Source organism: Protopterus annectens, chromosome 14.part0 (assembly GCF_019279795.1).
Source record: "Protopterus annectens isolate FY-2018-M chromosome 14.part0, PAN1.0, whole genome shotgun sequence".
Taxonomy (NCBI): Eukaryota; Metazoa; Chordata; order Ceratodontiformes; family Protopteridae; genus Protopterus; species Protopterus annectens.
The window spans coordinates 495,895,920-495,917,095 of record NC_056748.1 but is presented as its reverse complement, the minus strand read 5'-3'; the positions used below and the strand labels follow the sequence as shown (position 1 = coordinate 495,917,095).

At 42.0% G+C, this 21,176-nt stretch overlaps 1 protein-coding gene across 4 annotated transcripts in view; it reads right to left on the bottom strand.

The window, feature by feature from the left end:
* Positions 1–21,176, bottom strand: part of PPRC1 (PPARG related coactivator 1) — a 310,188-nt gene that overhangs the window by 21,249 nt on the left and 267,763 nt on the right. For all 4 annotated transcript variants that reach the window (XM_044056258.1, XM_044056255.1, XM_044056256.1 and 1 more), the window contains one exon: positions 10,454–10,605. In XM_044056258.1, the coding sequence (XP_043912193.1) occupies positions 10,454–10,605 (152 nt within the window). The remainder of the gene's footprint in view (positions 1–10,453; positions 10,606–21,176) is intronic.

Sequence of the window (21,176 nt, the reverse complement as noted above, 5' to 3'; positions counted from 1 at the left end):
ACCATACTGTACCAAAGCATGTATTCACTTGCTACGTGGCCTTTAAATCTGACTAACTCGGTAAGCAAAAAACTGCTTTTCAGTAGTGACTTGAGAACTATATGGTTAAGTGACTTACTGAGTCACACAGTAGATTTATGGAAGATCAAGGGTATTAATGAAACATCAGCAGGTAATGGCATTAGTCCTCTGTATTAAAACATATACCTTAAAGGGACAATTCCAGAGACAAATTCTGAGATAAAGAAACTTGTCTTCATACCTCCCAGCTGTAACCACCCATTTACCAGGTCATAAAGATTAGTCTTGATATCAATTTGCTTTATGCAGCCCTCTGGTGAACACGATTAATATTCAGTTCGTCAAACCTTTCAGTCCCAGATCATAGAGAAACAAGGTTATTACATAGGTTTGTGTGTTTGTGATACAGGTGGTTACGCAAGACTCAGTGTTTACTTTTTATGAACGTGTCAAAAAGCTTATCTTAATTGTGCAGCTCTTTATTTCCTTTATTCTGCATGGTGCAACTGTGAGCAGCATAGTCAAGAGAGTACGATTCAGTGAATTCATACTAAATCTTAGTCTCTTCACGTATTCCCCTTACTCTGTAGTAAAGCAATCTCAGAATTAGTATGTAAAACCATCACAGGTTGCTGTTCTGTACAGCCACTACTGTGACAAAAATTTTTGGACATCACTGTTCAAAATCAATCTACTGCTTGCGTCACAAGTTTCTTTTTTTTTTTTTATATATAGCAGGTCAAAACTATTGCAGTTGGCTAGTACTTACTTATGCCCGTCACCCTTGACAGGGTATGGGCCGCTTCAACTGCTGTTTGAAACTTGCATCGTTCTGACCCCTTCTACAGAGCAAGCGGCAATCGTGCATATCATAGCACTGAGCCAGCACTCAGAAATCCGCACAAAATAAAATGACATGAACTGAACCGAAAACAAACATTTTAGCTCTCTATTGCTCATATGCTTTCTTGCAAGCTAGCAGCAAGTGAAGTCAAAATTCCTGAAAGGCCACTTTTCTCTGAAGAAAAAAGCACATGTGAAACTAACGAATGACTCAGAGCTGTTGTGAGTACAACTGCAATTTGAGGTGAATTTGCCTCAAGACCATTCAAACTCTCTGTAAGCACCCCCTTCCCCAACCCCCGCAGCCAAAGGTGGGACATGCTCAGAAAGCCAGACTGAAAATACAAAGACCAGAATCAAAACAAAGAATCTCTGGAACTGTCCCTTTAATAGCTCACTATTCTGGTCTATAATGAAATATAGCATCTCCCATAGATGAGACAAATCATGAAGTATACAAAAAACTGTCAGCTTACTGCAAAATAAAGCAAAACACTACAATACTGTTTCTGCATTAGGGCTGTGATGTGCCTCTGAGGTCACAAACCTGGTGAAAAGGAAAATGTTAAACAAGAATCTCCGCTTTCAATTCTGTCTGTTCCAAGATGTGCAACCTCAACTACTGCACCTATGATGGGGTAAGTTGTCAAGCAAGTGATTTTACAGATGTTGAATGTTTTATGAGCTGACAATGGAGAAAAAAATGGTAGTCCTAACCAGAATGTATGCAGACTGCAGAAGCCATCTACAGTTTGACAATGATGCATATTTCACATCAATACAAAAGAATTAGTAGACTTACCATATTAATGAGGACTAAAAGGCTGCACCAAAACTGCTAAACACTAAAATATCCAAGTGTTACTCCAGGATCAACTGCATATGCTTGACTTTACACAAGCCTGAATAATAGAAGCTTGGCTGCAAGAGCCTGTAAATGACAGCATGAGTACCAGCTTTCACCCCCCCCCCCACACACGTACTTAAGCCAGTCATGTTATGAGAAAGTCAAAAATAAAAAGCATTTTTTGCAGGTGGGTTGGCCCCAACTGCACTCCTTACATACTCCTTACTTTTATTAGTCTCATTCAAAAGTCACTGCACCTTAGAAAAGCAAATTACAGCAGGTAACTTAGCATTATAGTCTTTCCCCAAGGTGGACTCAGACCACCTACAACTTGCTAATCAAGTACTTGACACTGTTTTAATACTTGCTTCTCAATAAAGCAGTGTCAAATGAGCAAACATTGGCAACAGACTCCAGCTTATGTCATCCAAGCAAATGACCGCACGCTGCGGCTGTGTAATACATTTACTCTGTACTAAATAGTGTTGGTATAAAAACATTGTTGTGGAGGATTACTGTTCTCAACTTTGGTCACCATGCATACAAGACAAGTATGGGTACTGTAGTATAGCTGATGAAGAATAAGACTAGCATGTTTTAATGCAACATTAATTTGTACTCCTTTCAGTGTTTTGTACAGCAGAGGTTTGAAAGGCTGACTTAAATGGTAATGGACACAATTACCTACACTGCACACCCTTCACAACCAAAACAAGTGCAAATACAACAGAACTCGACTGAGTCTGGAAATGCAGATGAAGATGGGAATATGGAAAATCTTTCTTCAAAACTACTCAGAATACCTTAGATAGCTGAAAAAGACTAACCAAACCTGTTAACAAGTTCCACTGTGTTGGGGGAAAACAGTTAAAAACCTGAATCTTTTGACTGTTTTGACAGGGTTGAGGGAAGCTATAGTGCCCCATTGTACAAGCACCTGGGCCAGTGGAACTAACTGGCCTTCAAAAGGAGCAACAGTAAGCTCAGCATTCAAAAACAGAAAAAGCCTTCTTTCTCTGAAACAGTAAAAAGCTGTTGCACATCTGCACAAAAAACAGCGGGAATACCACAAGGATCAGAACAGACAATGTTCTCTCGTAATGTCTATGTAAGGGGACTTCAGCACACTGTAACCTTAAGATGGTGACAGAAATGTTCCAAAGCTTATGTGAAAAAAGTGCAGCAAATATGCAAATAAACTTTGCAACATTACAGAAATGGACTAAAGCACATCAGCTTAAATTTAATTCAAAGCCATGCATTTGGAAACTAACAGTGGGTAAAACTGCCTTCCAGTTTATAGCCTGCTACAGACCACACTCCCTAACCCAGGAACCCCACTCAGCCTTCCTGAGAACACTGGAACATATGAGGGTCTCTCCAAACACCATTATATTGGGCGACTTCAACTACCCAAACATAGACTGGGAGCATTACTCTAGCTCCAACACCCCAGCCCAAAGGTTCCTAGAATTTATAAACTCAAATGCTATGGAACAAGTTGTTACCACTCCCACAAGAGGGGAAAACATACTGGACCTGATCATCACCAACATGGGGACTCTATGCTCCAGACCAGAAGTGTATCCCTCACTGGTAAGATCAGACCATAAACTAATCTCACTGGATATTCACATCCCGACACCACCCCCTGCCCAGAAAACCACAGTGAAAAACTCACACTCCTCAAAATCGAGGTGGAATCCTTCAAAGCCCCCGGGCCTGTGGAAAATACGGCCCAGACCGCAGAATCCTTTATAAATGCATTCTATGAACATCTTCAGGAATGCATGGATCATGCGATCCCAAATAAAACCAAGACCCAATCCTCCAAAGGCAGACGTCCTGTCTTGTGGACCCCAGCCATAAACAAACTACACAATAGAAGGAGGAAGCTACTAAATGATAGAGCAAAATTCCAAAAAAGGGAAGGCATCTCTGATCAGTATTAGCAAAAAACTACGGGCACTCAAAATAGTCTGTCAGCTTCGAGAGAAAAATTGCACAGGACACTAAGGATAATCACAAGGCTTTCTTTAGTTATGTTAGGAACCTGGGTGGTAACTCCCAGATATGCTCAGAATTAGTCCAAAATGACAAAAAATACACCAAACCCACAGACATTGCAACATCCTAGCTGACAGGTTCAGCGCAGCCCCCCCCCCCCACCAAAAGGGCAAATATCTAGCCCAGCAGAGTGCTGCCCCCCCGACCTCTCAGATGCTCAGGTAAGACCCGCCCTCTCCAAAGCAAAAAAACACAGCATCAATGGGACCAGACGGTGTCCCGGGCTGCGTCCTACATGAACTCCAAGAAGAGCTAAACCCAAACATAAAACTACTGTTCAATCTCAGCCTTACTACAGGATATGTACCCAAAGAGTGGCGTACAGCAACTGTGGTGGTGCCTCAGCGGATCCTGGAAACTATCGCCACATAAGCCTGACTAGCTTGGTCTGCAAAGCTATGGCAAGGATCATCATGGACCTCATAAATAAAGATATTGGGGACCTACAGACACTGGATCCTACCCAATTCGGCTTTAAGGGCAGATCCTGCCTCTTAAACCTGGTTGATTTCTTACAGTCACCAAGGCCATTGACGAGGGGAAAGTGGTCCACACAGCCTACATGGACCTCGCAAAAGCCTTCGATACAATACCCCACTTGGGCATTATAGATAAGCTCACCAGCTTAAATATAAACCCCTATGTCACAAGATGGGTTGCAAACTGGCTCAAGGACAAAACCCACATGGTTAGAATTGCTGGAGCCATGTCAGACTCCAAACCAGTCACAAGTGGCATCCCACAAGGCTCAGTCCTGGGGCCTCTCTTGTTCGGTATATATTTCTCGGAGGTACAGGCCAACATGGAAGGACTGTGGCTGACCAAGTTCGCAGATGACTGCAAACTGGGTGCCATAATAGACTCTCCAGCCAACACAAGCATCCTACAAAAGGGCCTCATAGAAACAGACAACTGGTGCCAGAGCCATGGCCTCAAGCTAAACGCCAAAAAGTGTATAGTCATCCCCTTTGGCAAAAACAAAGTGCCCACAAATTACCACATAGGTGGTAATCCATTAAGTACAGAAGTAGTAATTAGGGACCTGGGGACCCAAGTTGATAGCAATCTCTCATTTGACAACCATGTGGCCAAAGTGGTTAGAAAAATATTTTATATAGCCCACCTAATCATGAAGGGATTTGCATCTAGATCAGGGGAGGTCATCGTGCCTCTTTAGTCATCCCTCATCAGGCCCATAATAGAGTACAATGCCCCTTTTGGGATGTACCTTACCAGACACCTGCAGCAACTGGAAAGACCCCAAAAGTACCTCACCAAGAGGATCAAAGGGCTCAAACAGATGCCATATGCTGCCTGGTTAAAGAAACTCCTGCTCTATTCAGTGGCATACCGCCTGCTCAGAGGCGATCTGTGCCTGACGTATAAAGCCATGTCCAACCCGGAATTAATGGACATGCTGCACCTCAGAAAATCCAAATCCCATTGAGCTACACACTCGAGAGACTTGGACCTCAGCACTGAAATAAATAGGACATGCTGGAGGGACAGATTCATAACCCAGAGGCTCCCTTCACTCTGGAATAAAATCCCAGTCCAGGTTAGGCAGAGTCCCTCAATGACTCTCTTCAAGAGGAATCTTGATGAGTGGATGGGAGATTGTAGGTTTACCCCGGGTATCACTTCTGTGTCACTGTTAGACAGAGGCACAGTATACTAACCTCAAAAAAGGGTATAGCAAAATTAATTTAAAATGGGTGGCGAAAGCCAAACACATTCTGGCTAGGCTTATAAATGCCCTAGGGCAGATAGCCTAGTATGAACCTATGAACTTAAGAGGAATATAGTACACAGACTGATGGGGAAAGCTGTAGCATCCAAAATGGAAAGGATTTGGTGATGTAAACATGCAAGGTGGCAACACCTCTCAGGATCTTGGAACAAAATTTTGAACAAAGTCTAAAATAATGAGACAAACCTCCTAAATCCAGGACAGTTTTTAAATATTGCTCTTATAAACCTGGAAAGATGGTGGAACAGGTTTCACCTCAGCATACTTTTTTTTGAAGAAAATGAAGACTGACATTCGGAATATCCACGGTGGTACTGCGATAGCGTTGTTACCTCACAGGAAGAGGTTCTCCTGTTCGATTCTCGGCTGGAGTGCCTTCTGTGTGGAGTCTGCATGTCCTCCCCACGGCCGAGTGGCCTCCGAAAGACGTGTGAATGGGCGTGCCTTCGCTGAAGGTTGGGTGTCGGGCTGGCAACTCGGCACCACAAAAATCTGCCTATCATTAGTGGACCGGAGCTCCGCTGTGGAGACCCCTAACCGGGAAAAGCCAAAAAGACAAACATGAAGTCTGATATTCAAAACACTTTCATTTACTGACTTTAATCCTCAATTATTCACCAGAAAACTACAAATTTAATGAAAATACCAAAAATGAGTCAGTCCTGGACATTCTACAAAATTATGGACAGTTGAACAGTATGGGTGACAGGCAGGATACTGGGACAAATAGAGGCACTTCTAGAAAGCAAATACCCCCCCCAAAGGGGTGTCCAGTAAGACCCCTTATGAAGCACCATGTACAATTTTGAAGAATGTTTTTCCCCTCATAAAAAGCACGCAACCACGCACTTGCTCGCACAGTGCAAAAATGCTATACACACACTAACAAAAACAAAAGATGGAATAAAACATTTCAGTAAGAATTAAATTTAGTAGTAATTTAATACTACAATAAAAAAATTTGAATGGAAAGATGCAAAGATAAGATGCAAGGAAGATTTTCTTCCCCTTCAGAGAAAGGATGCTGGACAGCTGAAGAAAGTTCCTGAAGAGGTCCTACTCGGTAATTTCATAACAGTTCAAGAGCACGCGTCTCAATCATGATTCAATTCATGAATACAGAGAGGCAGCTTATCTGGCAGGTAGGGAAACAGGCAGACTAGAACAGCAGGGCCTTCCTAAGTCTGTTATATGAAGCTATGTATACAGATAGTTTTTAAGCAATACTCTTGTACATGTAAAACCGTGGAATACTTGAAGTCAATGGATTCCATAAGGGGGAGCTGTGGAGAAATGAGTTTACAAGCCTTCAGGCATAATAACCAAGTCTTAAAATTGTACATCGCTTTAGTGTAGTCATAGATAAGGCTGCTAACATTGATCACAGGTTAAAATTCCACAGGCAGTATCCACAACTGCCTAGGCCTAGTGTGCTGAGTAACTTCAGGCACTTCTAACAGGAGTCATTTTAAAAGGCAAATATTGGTTAAGACCATGGTTACCTTTGCTCCAGATTTCTCCTTTATGTTTCATGGGTTAAAAAACACTCAAGGTGTGTTTGTGTGCGTCTAGGCCTTAGTTTCAAGACACATGGGATAGGGAATTAATTTTTTTGATCACAGATGTAGTTGACTTATTCATGTGCATTCCACAGTAAACAGATTTAGATTTCTTTCACAATTCACTCACTGCTTGCGATTTTTTGAGTACTAGAAGGGTGACTATTAGTGGACATGATGGGGATGGTATTGGACAATTTATAGGTTCATAGATGTTTACTAGGCTGACTACCACAAGGGCCTTTTTAAGCCTAGCCATGCATCCCAAATCTCTGACAAGTTTTGATACCCTTGGTAAGTATAAGCATGGGCCTGGGAGCTGAACCATTTACAGGTTACCCATGTCCATTAGAAACATAGGTGCCAAACCAGGGATGAATTTCCGGTTTCCCATCCAGTTATCCAAGTTAACTGGGTTAGGGAGGAACTGTGCTTCACATGGATGGAGAGCCTGTTCCATAGATGGGGTAGTCTCTGGGACACGTACTTATCTCTCCAGCAGGTCTTAGTTATATCACAGGCAAGGTTTAAGTCTTTAGAACAGGTAATTCTGGTGCTGTTTTATGGATAGGCAGGAGGTCCAGAGTGGCGGCCTGACAATACTCTGTATGCCAAGCAAGATCTCCCCTCAAAAAGTCTGTAGGGCCTAGAGGCGCTCTGCATAGGACACATAATTTACGCCCTGTATTCTTTTAGTAAGGAACCTCTGTGGACGTTCCAGTTGTTGGATATGCCTGGTTATGTACATAAAGTGGGCAATGTACTCTAGGATAGGTCTGATGAGTGCCAAATATAGTGGAACAATGACTTCCTTGGACTTGGATGCCATGCCACTTCCTGTTTAAGGTGAGACATACAAGTACGTCAAGACTGTTGCAATGGGGGTCAGTTGTGCCCGTTTTTGCCAATTTGGTAGTAGCTTCCTGAGAGAAAAATTATGTTTTTGCCTCTAAATTTTATCAGTACTGTAGGATTTATCTTAGTTTTTTCCATAAAATACATCTAAAAATCTAAGTGAAGTTATTGAAATGTTTATTTGTATAAACAATACTGCAGAATTTTTAAAGTTTACTCATAATGTTGATTATAGTATAAACTACTTGGACTTAATTACAAAAGGGGAATAAAGGTTTTGTTTCTAACATTTTTTCATAAGCCACGTTCAGTAATTACCCACATTTTGAAAGTTTGCACCCTTATAAAAGAGTTTAGTGAAGGGACACCTTATTAGAATATCTACAATGGTGTCTGATAAGACTTTTAATGCAGAAGTTAAAAAAAGTACTGGAAATGTTTTCTAGTAGGGGATACCCAGAGATGGTATTTAGGATTAGCAATCAAATTATTGAAAGCAGGTACGAGAAATATCCTCCTTTAAGAAACAATTTGGTTGAATAACGAGAGAAAAGGAATTTTGAAAAAACTTTGGTGCTGACATACAACTATTCAGGGAGTATTACTGACATAGGCATTACTGAAATAGGCGGAAGAATGATGAAAAAACTTACAAACTTTTGGGTGAATATGTGTGTTTAATACTGGGAATATAAAAAGCTAGTTTAGAAATGGAAAAAATTCCAAGTTTTAATTTTAGCATGAAACGAAAAGTGACTATGAAATGTGGCACATGTAGCCAATGCTCATTTATACTGGAAGTTGATCAATTAATGATCTTAAGTATGTAACTTCTCCAAAAGCAGGGAACTGAAGAAATACGGGGAGAGTGCATTTAGCTGTTTGTGACACACGTACAAGTTTCTATGTTGGTAAAACAAAGAGAGCTTTAAGAGTTAGGATACAAGAACATATGTATGACATAAAAAATTGTAAAGAAACAATGGGCTCTACAAGCATGTAATACAATGCGAGGGTTTTAAGAAATTTAAATTTGCCATTTTTGGAGCAGGTAGTGATGTACCCAAAGGTGGGATGTTGTGCTAGAACATAATGAACTTTTATGGCAATTTAAGCTTGGTGCCCACATCCCACCAAGTTAAACAACAAAGTGCCTACTAGTCTTGCGATAGACTAGTGTTATACATACAGAGACACATTTTATATACATTTTTTTTAAAAAAGTGTGTATATATTTAAAAAGAGGGTATTTAAACTATTATGTCACTGTATGAAATTTAGTTCTGAGAATGTCCTATTATTTTGGATGGGAAGAATGCGCTTAACTGGTTTTATTCATATTTATCATTCACTACACAAGCATTACACTACAATTTTTTTTTATTCACTTTTGTGGTCCTGTTCTTTTGGAAGGAATTTTTTTCCCCAGTCGTAGTCCCTTGTGGGAATTTTGGCTAGTTTGATCAAGATTCCATCAGTCAAGTGCACAGCTAATCTCCTGGAAAAATGAATGAAATGCGTACGTAGACAAGGCAGAGCTTTAAAGTTCTTCTTGGTCTCTAAGCAGCCCTGATCCATCATCTGAAGCACCTACTGATGCCTGGTGACACCAATCATTTTCAAACCAAACAGCAACTTTCGCACATTTGTTGGCTTGAAAGAAAAGTAACAAGAGGAAAGCTAGGAAAGGGGCAGTTACTCTCCTCTTTCACGAAGCCCCTTATAACCACTGTGAAGATAGAGGGGCTTAGTGGATACAACTACCAGGGTGAGAGAACGCAAGAACTGCAGAGCAGCCTGCAACCCACAGAGGAATCCTTAACCCCCCTCCCCCAAGATAAACCTGAGCAAACATTACTTTAAAAATATTTTTTTAAATTAAATAGTAAACTGAATGCCTGTACATCAAATTCCAATATTGGCCACATAGCAAGCTATATGCAGTGCACTTAATGGCATATTAAATGAAGTCTTAACTTCCTAAAACGTCTCTGTGGCAATGGAGCCACTTTTAAGGACAGGATAGGAAAACCTACCAAAGCTGAGCCAGGCATGACTTCTAGCTGTTAACTACATGCTTAGCTGAAAGGTACAAAGAAATACAAGAGCTGCCTAATGGTGTGGTCAAAAGAGGAAGGTGTACAACACTTCTCCCACAGAATAATGGCTTTCTCCGGCTGGAAAATGCATTAGCAAGGATAATACGAGTGGGGAGTGGCACAAATCTCACCAAGACTTAGCATACCACAGACCTCAGTGCACTCTCTGATGTAGTATAGTCTACCATTCACCAGAGACTGTTGCAGTTAATGCTCACTACCCATCGTATATGGTTATGTGAAAAATAAATCATCCTTTGATTGAGATACATAACATTTTGTAGCAAAATGCATGTGCAGAAACATATGACATATGTGCAGTTTGTTTTAAAATAATAGCTAGAATAATTCCCATCCTCTACTGAATTGACAAGTTGTACTTCCGGTTTTCAGCAACTGAGAATCAACTCACCCAGGTCTGCATAAGTTGATTTGCAGAACTGCCTTCTACCACCAAAACACAGGTCAAAGCCAAGTTCATTAGGCAGACGAAGTTTGTGCCCATTTTCAATTGCCTTGAATGCATCCTTAGTGTTGAAGTATGTCACAAATCCATAGTTATCACTGTGCAAAAACAGAAGTGTTTAAAATGGTTTAATACTTTTTAAAGTAATAAACTGATGCAATGAATCAGCTTAATGACTACAAAACCATTAAAATCACAAAAACTCAAATACATCCAATATACTGTGTTCCAAAAGCCTTCTATCAACACAATCATCTCCTTTAACTAATTTTCTTTCAAAGGTTTCTCCTTTTTGGCTACCTAATATAAAGTGTAATACACTTTGAAGTAAAAATGTACAAAAGATCAGTCTTAAATAGGTGAGCACTATTATGAAAACCAAGAACCTAATTACAGTAAAAGTCTATGTAAAGCTGAACTACAAAAGGCCGAACTACAGAAGAGAATTATTGAAACTACAAAAGTCTGAAAACTGCTGTTGCGCAATGAAAAAAAAATAAAACATGATGCAGAAGTAATCTAACTGAAGCCACTGACATACATGTAGATTATGCTCCTCCATCCTGCCACTTATTCCCAACTTGCGGTCACATCACTTCACAGGAAGAGCAATACTCATCTGTTGAGCCCTTTACTTCAGGTCTATATCAAAATTCCGAAGAGGTACAATCCTGAATGTGAAAACACTGAAACCAAAATATCGAATGGTGAAAATAGCAAAGCCCCGGAACATCGAAATCTTACCTAGGGCAAGATTTTGGTGGGCCATTCCGTGGTTTCACTATTTCCTCCACTGTGGTGAGAGAGTTACAGACCTTAGGGTTAGAGTGTGGGTTAAGTGGATAGTAATGTATGTGTGGTTTAGTGTGGGGTTGGGTTTTGTTAAATGTACGCGTGTGGTTTATTTTGGTGTGCTTGTGTTGGGTGTATGTTTCTTGGAAAAGCAAATTTTTTCCCTGGGAAAAAATTCGCTATTCTGAGCGCTCGATGTTTTCTATATTCAAAATTCCAAGTTCGAACATAGTGTTCGACATTTTGGAATTTCTAATTTATGATAGACCCTTTACTTCACGGAGGTATAACCTGAACAGTAAGTTGTATGTAACCCTGTGTGTGGTGCCTCACCTCCTTGCAAACACTTCTGTATTTATCCAATTTAGTCATGAAGCATCTAAACTGGATAAAGCAATCAAGAAACTGAATTTGGTGTTCTGTGACTTAAAGATTCAGAAAAGGTTAAGCAGTTAACACCGCCATACATTTAGTGCCAAGTACATCTAAATATAAACAGTCAAACTTTACGGTTTTGACAAATTGTAAGCTAAACTGAAATTCACACAATGCTACAAATTTGAAACTTTAATCACATATAAACAATACATACTTAAAATTCTTCTCTAAGTTCAAGCTTAAGTGAACCACAGTGGTCACTTTTGAACAGTGAAACAAATGCATCATGGCAGCTATCATAAGTCATCAATCTTCTTTTCTGAAAATGCTGGCCATATTCCATACAACAGATATTTCTTACAGTACCACTTGAATAGATACCTTTACCAACTACCAATCAAAGGGAAACACTGAAGACAGAGCATTTAGGAACACCAGAGTACAAACTCTGACCCACACTGACTCAAGCACCAGCACTTCCCACTCCCCCGAGCCTGTCAGTACGCCCTTTGCTATCAGCAAGTGCCTTACTGCAAATCAAGAAATAAGGATCGCAATATTAAATACTTCCCTGACTTAACAAGGAACAGTGAAGGATTGTGAAAGCCATTCAGAAGAAAAACAGTGGTGCTCTTGACCAACCAGGAATGTCCTCCTGTAGATCAGTGAATAACATTACCTGATATACACCTTATCCTCTTTGATGGGTTTTTTTGCTGTGCTGAATCTCAGAATAGAAACCACTACAGTGAAAACAGCCACAGGAATGCACAAGCACATGGCTCAGAATCCAAATCCTAAAGCATTATTTTCTCAAATAAGGTTCAACGGACTTAGATGCATTTAAGGAAAAATCTGTAAAACATTAAGCAAATGTTGGTTTGCCCTGAGGAAAACCATACATATATCACAGCCTGAAGCTCAGTCATCACATACAAAGAAACAGAGACTGCAAAAAGCTTTTTCTTATGCTGTCAAGTTAGCAAGTATAAATGGCAAACAAGCAGACCAATCAACCATGAAGTTTAAACCCCAACACAGACATTCTTCAAAAATGGATGGAGCTGCAGCAATCCATTCAAGAAATAATGGCCTAACTAGTCAGTGCTGGGCAACAATCTTGCGCTCCACAAGGTCATAATATACAGACAACTGAAACGTTCCTTAATTTTGGCATTACCATAGCCCAAACCACAAAAGAGTCTGAAACAAAAGTCAAAGCCACCTGTAAGATGATCGAAAGGACCAACAGAGTTCCATTTCTATGACAGCTTCCATTTAGAAGTAAATCTCTCTCAATTGAGGAACCTCATAGCAGTTCAAACTTGGGAGACTGACAGAAAATCTAATAAGATCAAGGAAGCTAATACAGATATTATGCTCTAAAATGGAGCAGCCTGTCACCTCAGCTCTGTCAGGCACCTGCACCCCTGAAACCAAAAGGCTTCTCAGCCTCCAAGGGAGGAGATGATCTGCACTTAACTGACACTTGCAATAGAAGTACAGGACTCCCCAACTCAGATGCCAATAACACTTCAAATGCTACCCTCACCTTGCCTTGCTGAACCAAGAAGGAGAGGACTACACTAAGTGACGAATAGAGAAACCATGAACAACACATTTCCTTAAGACTGTGATTAAAAAGTAAACTAACCTGCCAGCTAAACCACTACAAGGGATTTGAACCACCAAGACAGTGATGGCTCTTGTCTAAGGCTCAGTACAGAATGAGCATCATCTCCCAATTAAGGGATATTACTTTTTACGTTCTTGCTTGGTTAGCATCACAGAAAAGTCTATAAGCTTAGTTTCCAACATACAAAGAGCCCCCCCAAGTTCAATACAATCCCTGCACTTTAGCTAAGTCTAGGTAAGCTCCCTAGCTAACATGCTGTTGTCAGTCTGACTGATTTTGCTGTAAAAATGGGAGGGCTACTGTAAGGCTGATGGCAAACTGTTACTACTGGATCTTATGACAAGGTTCTGACACCAAAAGGTCTACATGTATGTGGTTTCTAAAGCCAATAACACCTCAAAGTCCACTGCAAAATCTACATCTTCAGGCATGCAAATGACCCTACAGACTGGCAGCCATTAAATGCTGAACACTCACACGAGTCTTATGCTGGACCCTGCAGTGCATTCTCATACAATCAGTCAAGACCAATACCGCATATGCCCTCTACAAGGATGACAAAGTACATAATATGTCCAGCTATCCGCACATAAGACAACCTTCTGAACAGAATATGAAAGGAATTCCCTCAATTTAAACGTCACTACCCCCCAAATACTATTTATTTTTTTTATTTTTTTTTTTACAGGAAATCCCTGAACAATGACAGCAGTAGCCAGCTGTTCAGTTAAGAGAACACATGTGATTCCTCTGTAAGGCTATCATAGCCACCTCTATGATATTGATTCTGGCTGCTACAGAAAGCCCAAATGGCAACAATTTACATGCAAGTGAAACCCACAAAAAGCAAACAAGAGGAATGCACTATGGATACTCAAGGAGACATCCATCATGTCCAGTGACACTTGGTCCCTGAAAGGTAATCAGCCAAAAAACATTAATAATGGATGCACGAAATGAAGCTGCTAGGGTACAGTTTGTGGTAGATCTGTCTTTTTTTTTTTTTTTAAACACATTAAATTACCACTCGAGACACTGGCAAAATATAGATTAAATCATAAACATTTGCTTTCATTTACATACATTACAGATCGCACAATTCTTTGTAACTGGTCAGCATGCCCAATTCCTGCCTTTACTTAAACCTCACTCCTCCTAAACTTTTTTCCTGAATTACTGTTACCAAAATTCCCACTTATTTCTACGCAATTTGCTCCTCCCCTCTTCCAAAGATCCAATCGAAGAGTTTTCTTCTCTCACTCTCTTATAATATATAAAATACTTCATTATACAGTTGCTTTAGCCTTTGACTTCTATTTTCTAGTAACTTTTTTGGCAGCCAACAGAATTAAACTTGAGACCTTATTATGTGTAGGGAAATTCAGAGCTCATGTCCTAGCTCAAACAAGTCTACTTGTCTGTCCTATTCAGGTCCACCAAAAGGCAAGAGTAAAAACCCCTTGGCAGCCGTTCAAAAATAAGGGCAACTAAAGCAACCTTGAACAGTTAAGTATGGAACTGTCCAAAAAGTTTCACTGCAGCAGCCTGATCCAAAACGACAGCTCTTCTAGAGAAGCTAGTATAACTACGTCTAGAACCCACTGGTCCTTGATGAAGCTCTCTAAGTTGATCTAAGTTCAAACAACCACCCCTCCTTCAAACAGGCAATTACATACAAGACTCAGAACAGCGCAGCCAGTTCAGCAGTGGGGTTCCATCTGGGTGGACTTAAACAGAAATGGAAAGGGGGGGGGGGGCTGACAACCCTCTCCTCCTCCCAACAAATTCCAACACATGAGAGATGCAACCATATAGCCATACTGGAGGCAAAGCTCTCTCAACTCAGTACTGGCGAAACCAGTCAGGAGAAGGAAACCACACTTGCTACAATTCCAGTCTCACATAGACCTACCACGACAGCAAACCAAACACAAAACACACAAAAACATAAACGGAGGCTCTAAATAAAAATCTGCCTAAGCAGCAGAGACCTCCAAAGTAGACACCCAAGCAACCACTACCCCAAAACAAAACACATGCAACACATAGCTCACAAAGCCAGTGTGCCGAACAGTCACAGCCCTTAAGGCTAAACACACCTGATACACTTGTAATAGATTACTATCGTCAGGCACACTGACGTCCCGCTCACTAGGCTGAACAAGAAGGTCACTGTGAGCTGCCTGTCGGGCGCTAGGATCCGTCACATAACACAAGCACTCAGGCCACTCCAAGGCAAGTACAAATATGACTCAGTCCTTGTCCATGCTGGTGTGAATGACCTGAGAAGTACCTCCCTGGACTACATGAAAAGACAGAGGAGCTCTCTGAGCATGTAGCCCAGGCCGGTATGACCCTGACCTTGAGTAGCATCTTACCCTCACCAAGAATGATGCCACAATATGAAGACAAGATGATCAATTTCAACAATTGGCTTAAGTATTGGTGTCATTCAAAGGGGATCCAATGCCTGTCAGCCTGGGATGACATGCTCGACAAGGCACGATGCTTCGCTAGGGACAGCTTGCACCTGTCACCCCTGGGCTTTCGGATATTGGCAAAGGCTCTTGCTACCCCCATAGTGCCTTTTTTAGGCAAGGCTCAAAAGACAAACCCACCTCCATAGGTATCACAAGGGATAAGAAAAGTACAGTTTTGTACCTACCATAAATGTAGATGTCCGATAGGTATGCAACTGCAGTCCTGACATATGGGTTGTCCTGCCTCAGGCAGCCCTTCGGTCGGCCGGATTCCAAAGTCTGGGTCCGGCGTCGGCTGATGTCGCCCTTTCCCAGACGTCAGAGTGCCTGGGGTATAAAAGCATCAGCCGACGCCATCTTCTTTAGTGTTTCTTGCCCCAGATGCCAGGTGCCCTCTAAGGAAGAATAAATTTTGAAAATAGAGAAAAAATTCCAGACAAGTACAACAACATAAAAACAAATACACCATAAAAGATTACCCCAGGTAGCTAAAATGAGGGGTAGAAACCCAAAGGAATACCACAGAGGGGTAGGTGGGAGGGAAAACCTGACTGCAGTTGCATACCTATCGGACATCTACATTTATGGTAGGTACAAAACTGTACTATGTCCTTCAAGGATGCAACTGCATTCCTGACATATGGGTTGAATACCATAGCCAACCTGGGGGTGGTAGGCACTAAGACAAAGATGGTGTAGCTAAAATGCCCTGCAGGACTGCAGAAGCAAACCCTGCTCTGGAATATAAAGGCAGGTTGTAATGTTTGGAAAATGTATGCACGGAGCTCCATGTAGCAGCTTCTAAAATGTCCTTTGTTGCCACTCCTCTTAAAAAGGCTGTGGAGGTGGCTGTAGCTCTGGTGGAATGTGGCCTGATGTCAGCTGGCACAGTTTTTCCATGAAAAGAGTAGCAGAATCGAATGCAATTTCCAATCCATTTAGAAATTGTCTGTTTGGAAATTGCTTTTCCCTGCAATCCAGCAGCGCAAGCTACAAAAAGCTGGTCAGATTTTCTGTAAGACTTTGGTCTGTCCAAGTAGTAGCGCAACTGTCTGCATGTCCAAGGTGTGCAGAAGTCTCTCTCCTTTATTTTGAGGACTGGGAAAGAAGGTAGGCAGGTGAATAGCTTGATTCAGGGACACCCTGTATACCACCTTTGGCATGAATGACGGACTGGTTCTCAAAGAAACTCTGTCCTGATGAAAAATGAGAAATGGTTGTATTGCCATAAGGGCCTGTAGCTCAGAGACTCTTCTTGCTGAGGTTACTGCCAGAAGGAAAGCTGTCTTCCAAGACAGAAATTGCAACTCTGAAGATGCTGCTGGTTCAAAGGGAGGAAGAGTTAATTTTTCCAGCATGAAGTTGAGGTCCCATGCAGGCACTGGTGGTTTCCTTGGAGGGTTGATGTTCTTTATACCTCTTAGAAACTGTCTTAGCAATGGGTGAGAAAATACAGGCGGATCAGAGTTATATTTGGCAGATATTGGTGAAGCATGTATTTTTATGGAAGAATATGAAAGGCCATTGTGGAGCATTTCAGCCAAATATTCTAGGATCTGTGGAATGCTCATCACTGATGGGTCTTGACCCTTTTTGCTGTTCCAGACAAGAAATCTCTTCCATTTTGCTGAGTATGTTTTTCTAGTGGAAGGTCTGCACGCCTCCAGGATGATATCTTTTACCCTTTTGGAAAGTGTATCCTGAGGAATAGTCATGGAATCTTCCAAGCTGTCAGCTTCAATGTTTTCAAGCTGGGGTGTAGTGTCCTGTAATTGTGCTGTGTCAGAAGAAGTGGTCATTGAGGAAGGAGCCACGGATTGGTGTGTGACAAGCTCCGTAGCAGTGGGTACCAGTGTTGTCTTGGCCAGTCTGGAGCTATCAGTATGACTTTCGGTTGCTCTGTCTTTATCTTTAGTAACACCTTGGTCATCAAAGGAAGAGGTGGGAAGGCATATAGTGTTAGAGAGTTCCAACTGAAATAGTGAGCGTCCACCTTCCATGCTTGAGGATGGTATGTCCTTGTGCAAAACTTTTTCAGATGGTGATTGAGGTGGGAGGCAAAAAGATCTATGTCCGGCCTTCCCCATGCTTGAGTTATTTGTAAGAAAATGTCTGGATGCAACATTCATTCATGTGGATCCATGAGGTTTCTGCTTAGGCTGTCCGCCAGAACATTGTCCTTCCCTGGTACAAACTGGGATTGTAGCGAAATATCCCAGAGATTCATTGCCAGTCTGCAAAGAGGGTAGGAATGGGTACCTCCTTGCTTGTTTATGTACCACATAACTGTGGTATTGTCTGTCTTTATTAGTAGATGGCCCTGATGCATGAACTTTTCGAAGGCCTTGATTGCATGTATCACTGCCAGCATTTCTTTTTGGTTGATGTGCAGGTGCTTTTCTTTTTGTGTTCATTGTCCTTGAATGCATCTGCCCTCCATGTGCGCCCCCCATCCATGGTCTGAGGCGTCTGTTATGGTTTGACTTGTATGAGGCTTGCTGAAAGGCAGACCTTTGTTTATCTGGCTTGCTTGGAGCCCACCACAGAAATTCCTTTTGAAGGCATGAAATGAGTGGGATCAATGCTTCCAGGCTGTGGCTGTGTCGAGACCATAGACTTTTTAGATACCATTGTAGTTTCCTGATATGCAGCCTTGCGTGTGGAATCAGAAGAATGCAAGATGCCATGAAACCCAGGGCCTGCAGGATTTTCCTTGCAGTCATCTGGGTGTGTGTTGCAAATTTTCTGAAGTATTCTGGTAATTGTTTTTGTTTTTCTTTTGTCAGAAATGCCATCTGGGTGTTTGTGTCCAGTGTGGCACCCAGGAAAGGTATTTGTTGGGATGGTACGAGACTTGACTTCTGAATATTGACTGTGTATCCCAAGGCCTGCAGTAGGTGAATGACATAGTCCAAGTTTTTTTAACAAGGCTTGTTGGCTGTCCGTTTGTATAAGGCAGTCGTCCAAGTAAGGGTATATTTGTATCCCCTGAAGTCTGCAATGTGCAATTACTGATGCCAGGCATTTCGTGAACACTCTGGGCGCAGTAGATAAGCCAAAGGGAAATGCTGAGAATTGATAATGCTCTGAGCCTGCAAGAAATCTGAGGTATCTTCTGCAACTTTGTCTGATTGGGACATGCAGGTATGCCTCCTTGAGGTCCAGAGTTACCAGCCAAGACCCCTTGCCCAGCATGGGAAGGAGTTGCTGTAAAGTCAGCATTTTGAATTTTGGCACAATAAGGTAAGTATTCAGTGCGGACAAGTCCAGAATGGGTCTCCATTGGTTTTCTTTTCTTGGAACAAGGAACAGTCTTGAATAAAATCCTTGGCCTTGTTCTGCAGAAGGAACCTTTTCTATTGCTCTTATTTGAAGTAGGTTTGTTATTTGTTTGAGTGCCTCTGCCCTTTGATTTGGTGGCAGGTTTGGCCTGCCATGTCTTGCTGGTAGTGTATGAAAATGGAATCTGTATCCCTTGTCTATTATGTCCAGTATCCATTTGTCCTTTGTAATATTGTGCCAATTTTGTGAGAATAAAGATAATTTTCCACCCAAAGGTGCTTCTAATTGAGCCCTGGATGGCGGAGTCAAAGTCAAGTCATTGAGATTGTCCCTGCGGAGCAGTGGAAGGTCCTGCCCCACCTCTCTGGTTCGGAGGCTGCCATTGACGTCCTCTGTAGGAGCCTCGAGTTTGCCCTCTACCTCTGCCACGTCTGTTTTTGCCTCTGAAATTTGTCTGTGTCTGGAAAGGACCAATGCTTAGAAGGGCAATTCCTGCTGAATCTTGGAGGCTGTACCTGGAGGAAATCTTTGACTGTTTGCACTGATTTTGCCTTTTCCTCTATTTTCTTTAAAACCTCCTGTGCAGTAGCACCAAATAGCTTATGTTTCTCTAGTGGTGTGTCCAAAAGCTTAATTTTCACATGGTCTGGCAATGTTTGTTCCTTTAACCAAGCATGTCTGCGTATGACCGCACCTGTCATTGCTGCTCTACATGAAGCTTCCAATGCATCATATCCACACAGAAGGAAATGGTTGCTAACCTGCTGAGTATTATGAACCAATTCCTGTAACCCCTTTCTATCTAATGGTTCAGGGGAAGCCAATTTCTTTTGCAAGTCATCCAACATGTATTCCTGATGCTGAATCATATGAAATTGACAATTTAATGCTCGCATAGAAAGGGTGGAAGATGTATATACTTTCTTGCCCCACCTTTCTAAAGCCCTAGAATCTCTTTCCGAAGGAAGTGGATTCTTAGCAGTAGTGGAGGAAACCCCTTTAGGCCCCTGAGAAATAGTTTCAGGGTCAGCAGTATGGCCCTTGTACAGAAATTGTGCGTCTGGGACCCTGTAGTACCTGTCTGGCTTGACAGGAGCAGGGGGGAGGGAGTCAGGAGAAACACTAGATTCTAAGTACACATCATCTAAAACATTTAAAACTGGAGGAATAGCTAAGGGTCTATGCTGAGGTAGCTTTAAAAATTCCCTTAACCTTTTCCTAGAATCTGAGTATTCTTGGCCTTGCCATTTGAAGTGTTCCCTCATGGAACGAAGAATTTCCCCAAAGGAAAACTCCTCAGGAGGAGAAGCAGAGGGAATGGATTCCTCTGCATCAGAATCCTTGTAGGCCGGAAAGGCCTCCTCCTGGTAGTCTGAATGTGCAGAATCACCCGAGGCCTCATCAGAGGACTGGGGATCTACCTGCTCAACCCTAGGCCTCTTGACAGAAGGCGGCTGAGAGCCTCTATCTGGATGTGGCTGAGAACCCCTAATTAAAGAAATAAGGTCCTCAGCTAAACTTAAAATTTGAGAACCAGAAGTGGATCCCAGAGAAACAGATCTTGGAGGGAGAGACTTAGCCTGTTTGGCAGCCTTAGCACATGTGTAGGCCTTAATGGACATAGACACTGGAGGCCTGGCAGCCCCGCGTGCTGGAGTAGTCTTATCCACTGAAATGATGTTAGAAATATCCTGGGCTACGGTCTCAGAGGGGAGAACAGAAACCGGCACAGAGCTGGCCTCCGGTACCGAAGTAACCGGTGGGGCGGTGTCGTCGGTCTGTAGCGGTTGTGAAACCGGATCAGAAGAGACGCTCGCGGTAGGCCTAAGCGTGGTGTCGGCCGAGACCGCGGGTGTCGGTCCTTATCCTTCCGTTTTTTAGGTAAATGTGCTGTCGGAAGCTCCGACGGCATGATATAACAGAAATCTTCCCCAAAATAATCCTGTGCAAACTCTGTCCAACGCCTAAGAGTGCGTTTATTGAAAGAAGCACAAGCTGTACAGGCCGAGACGTTGTGTTCTGGGCCTAGGCAGGGTAAGCAGTAAGAGTGGAAATCCTTATGAGGTATTTGTTTCCCACAAGTTAAACAATTATTAACTTT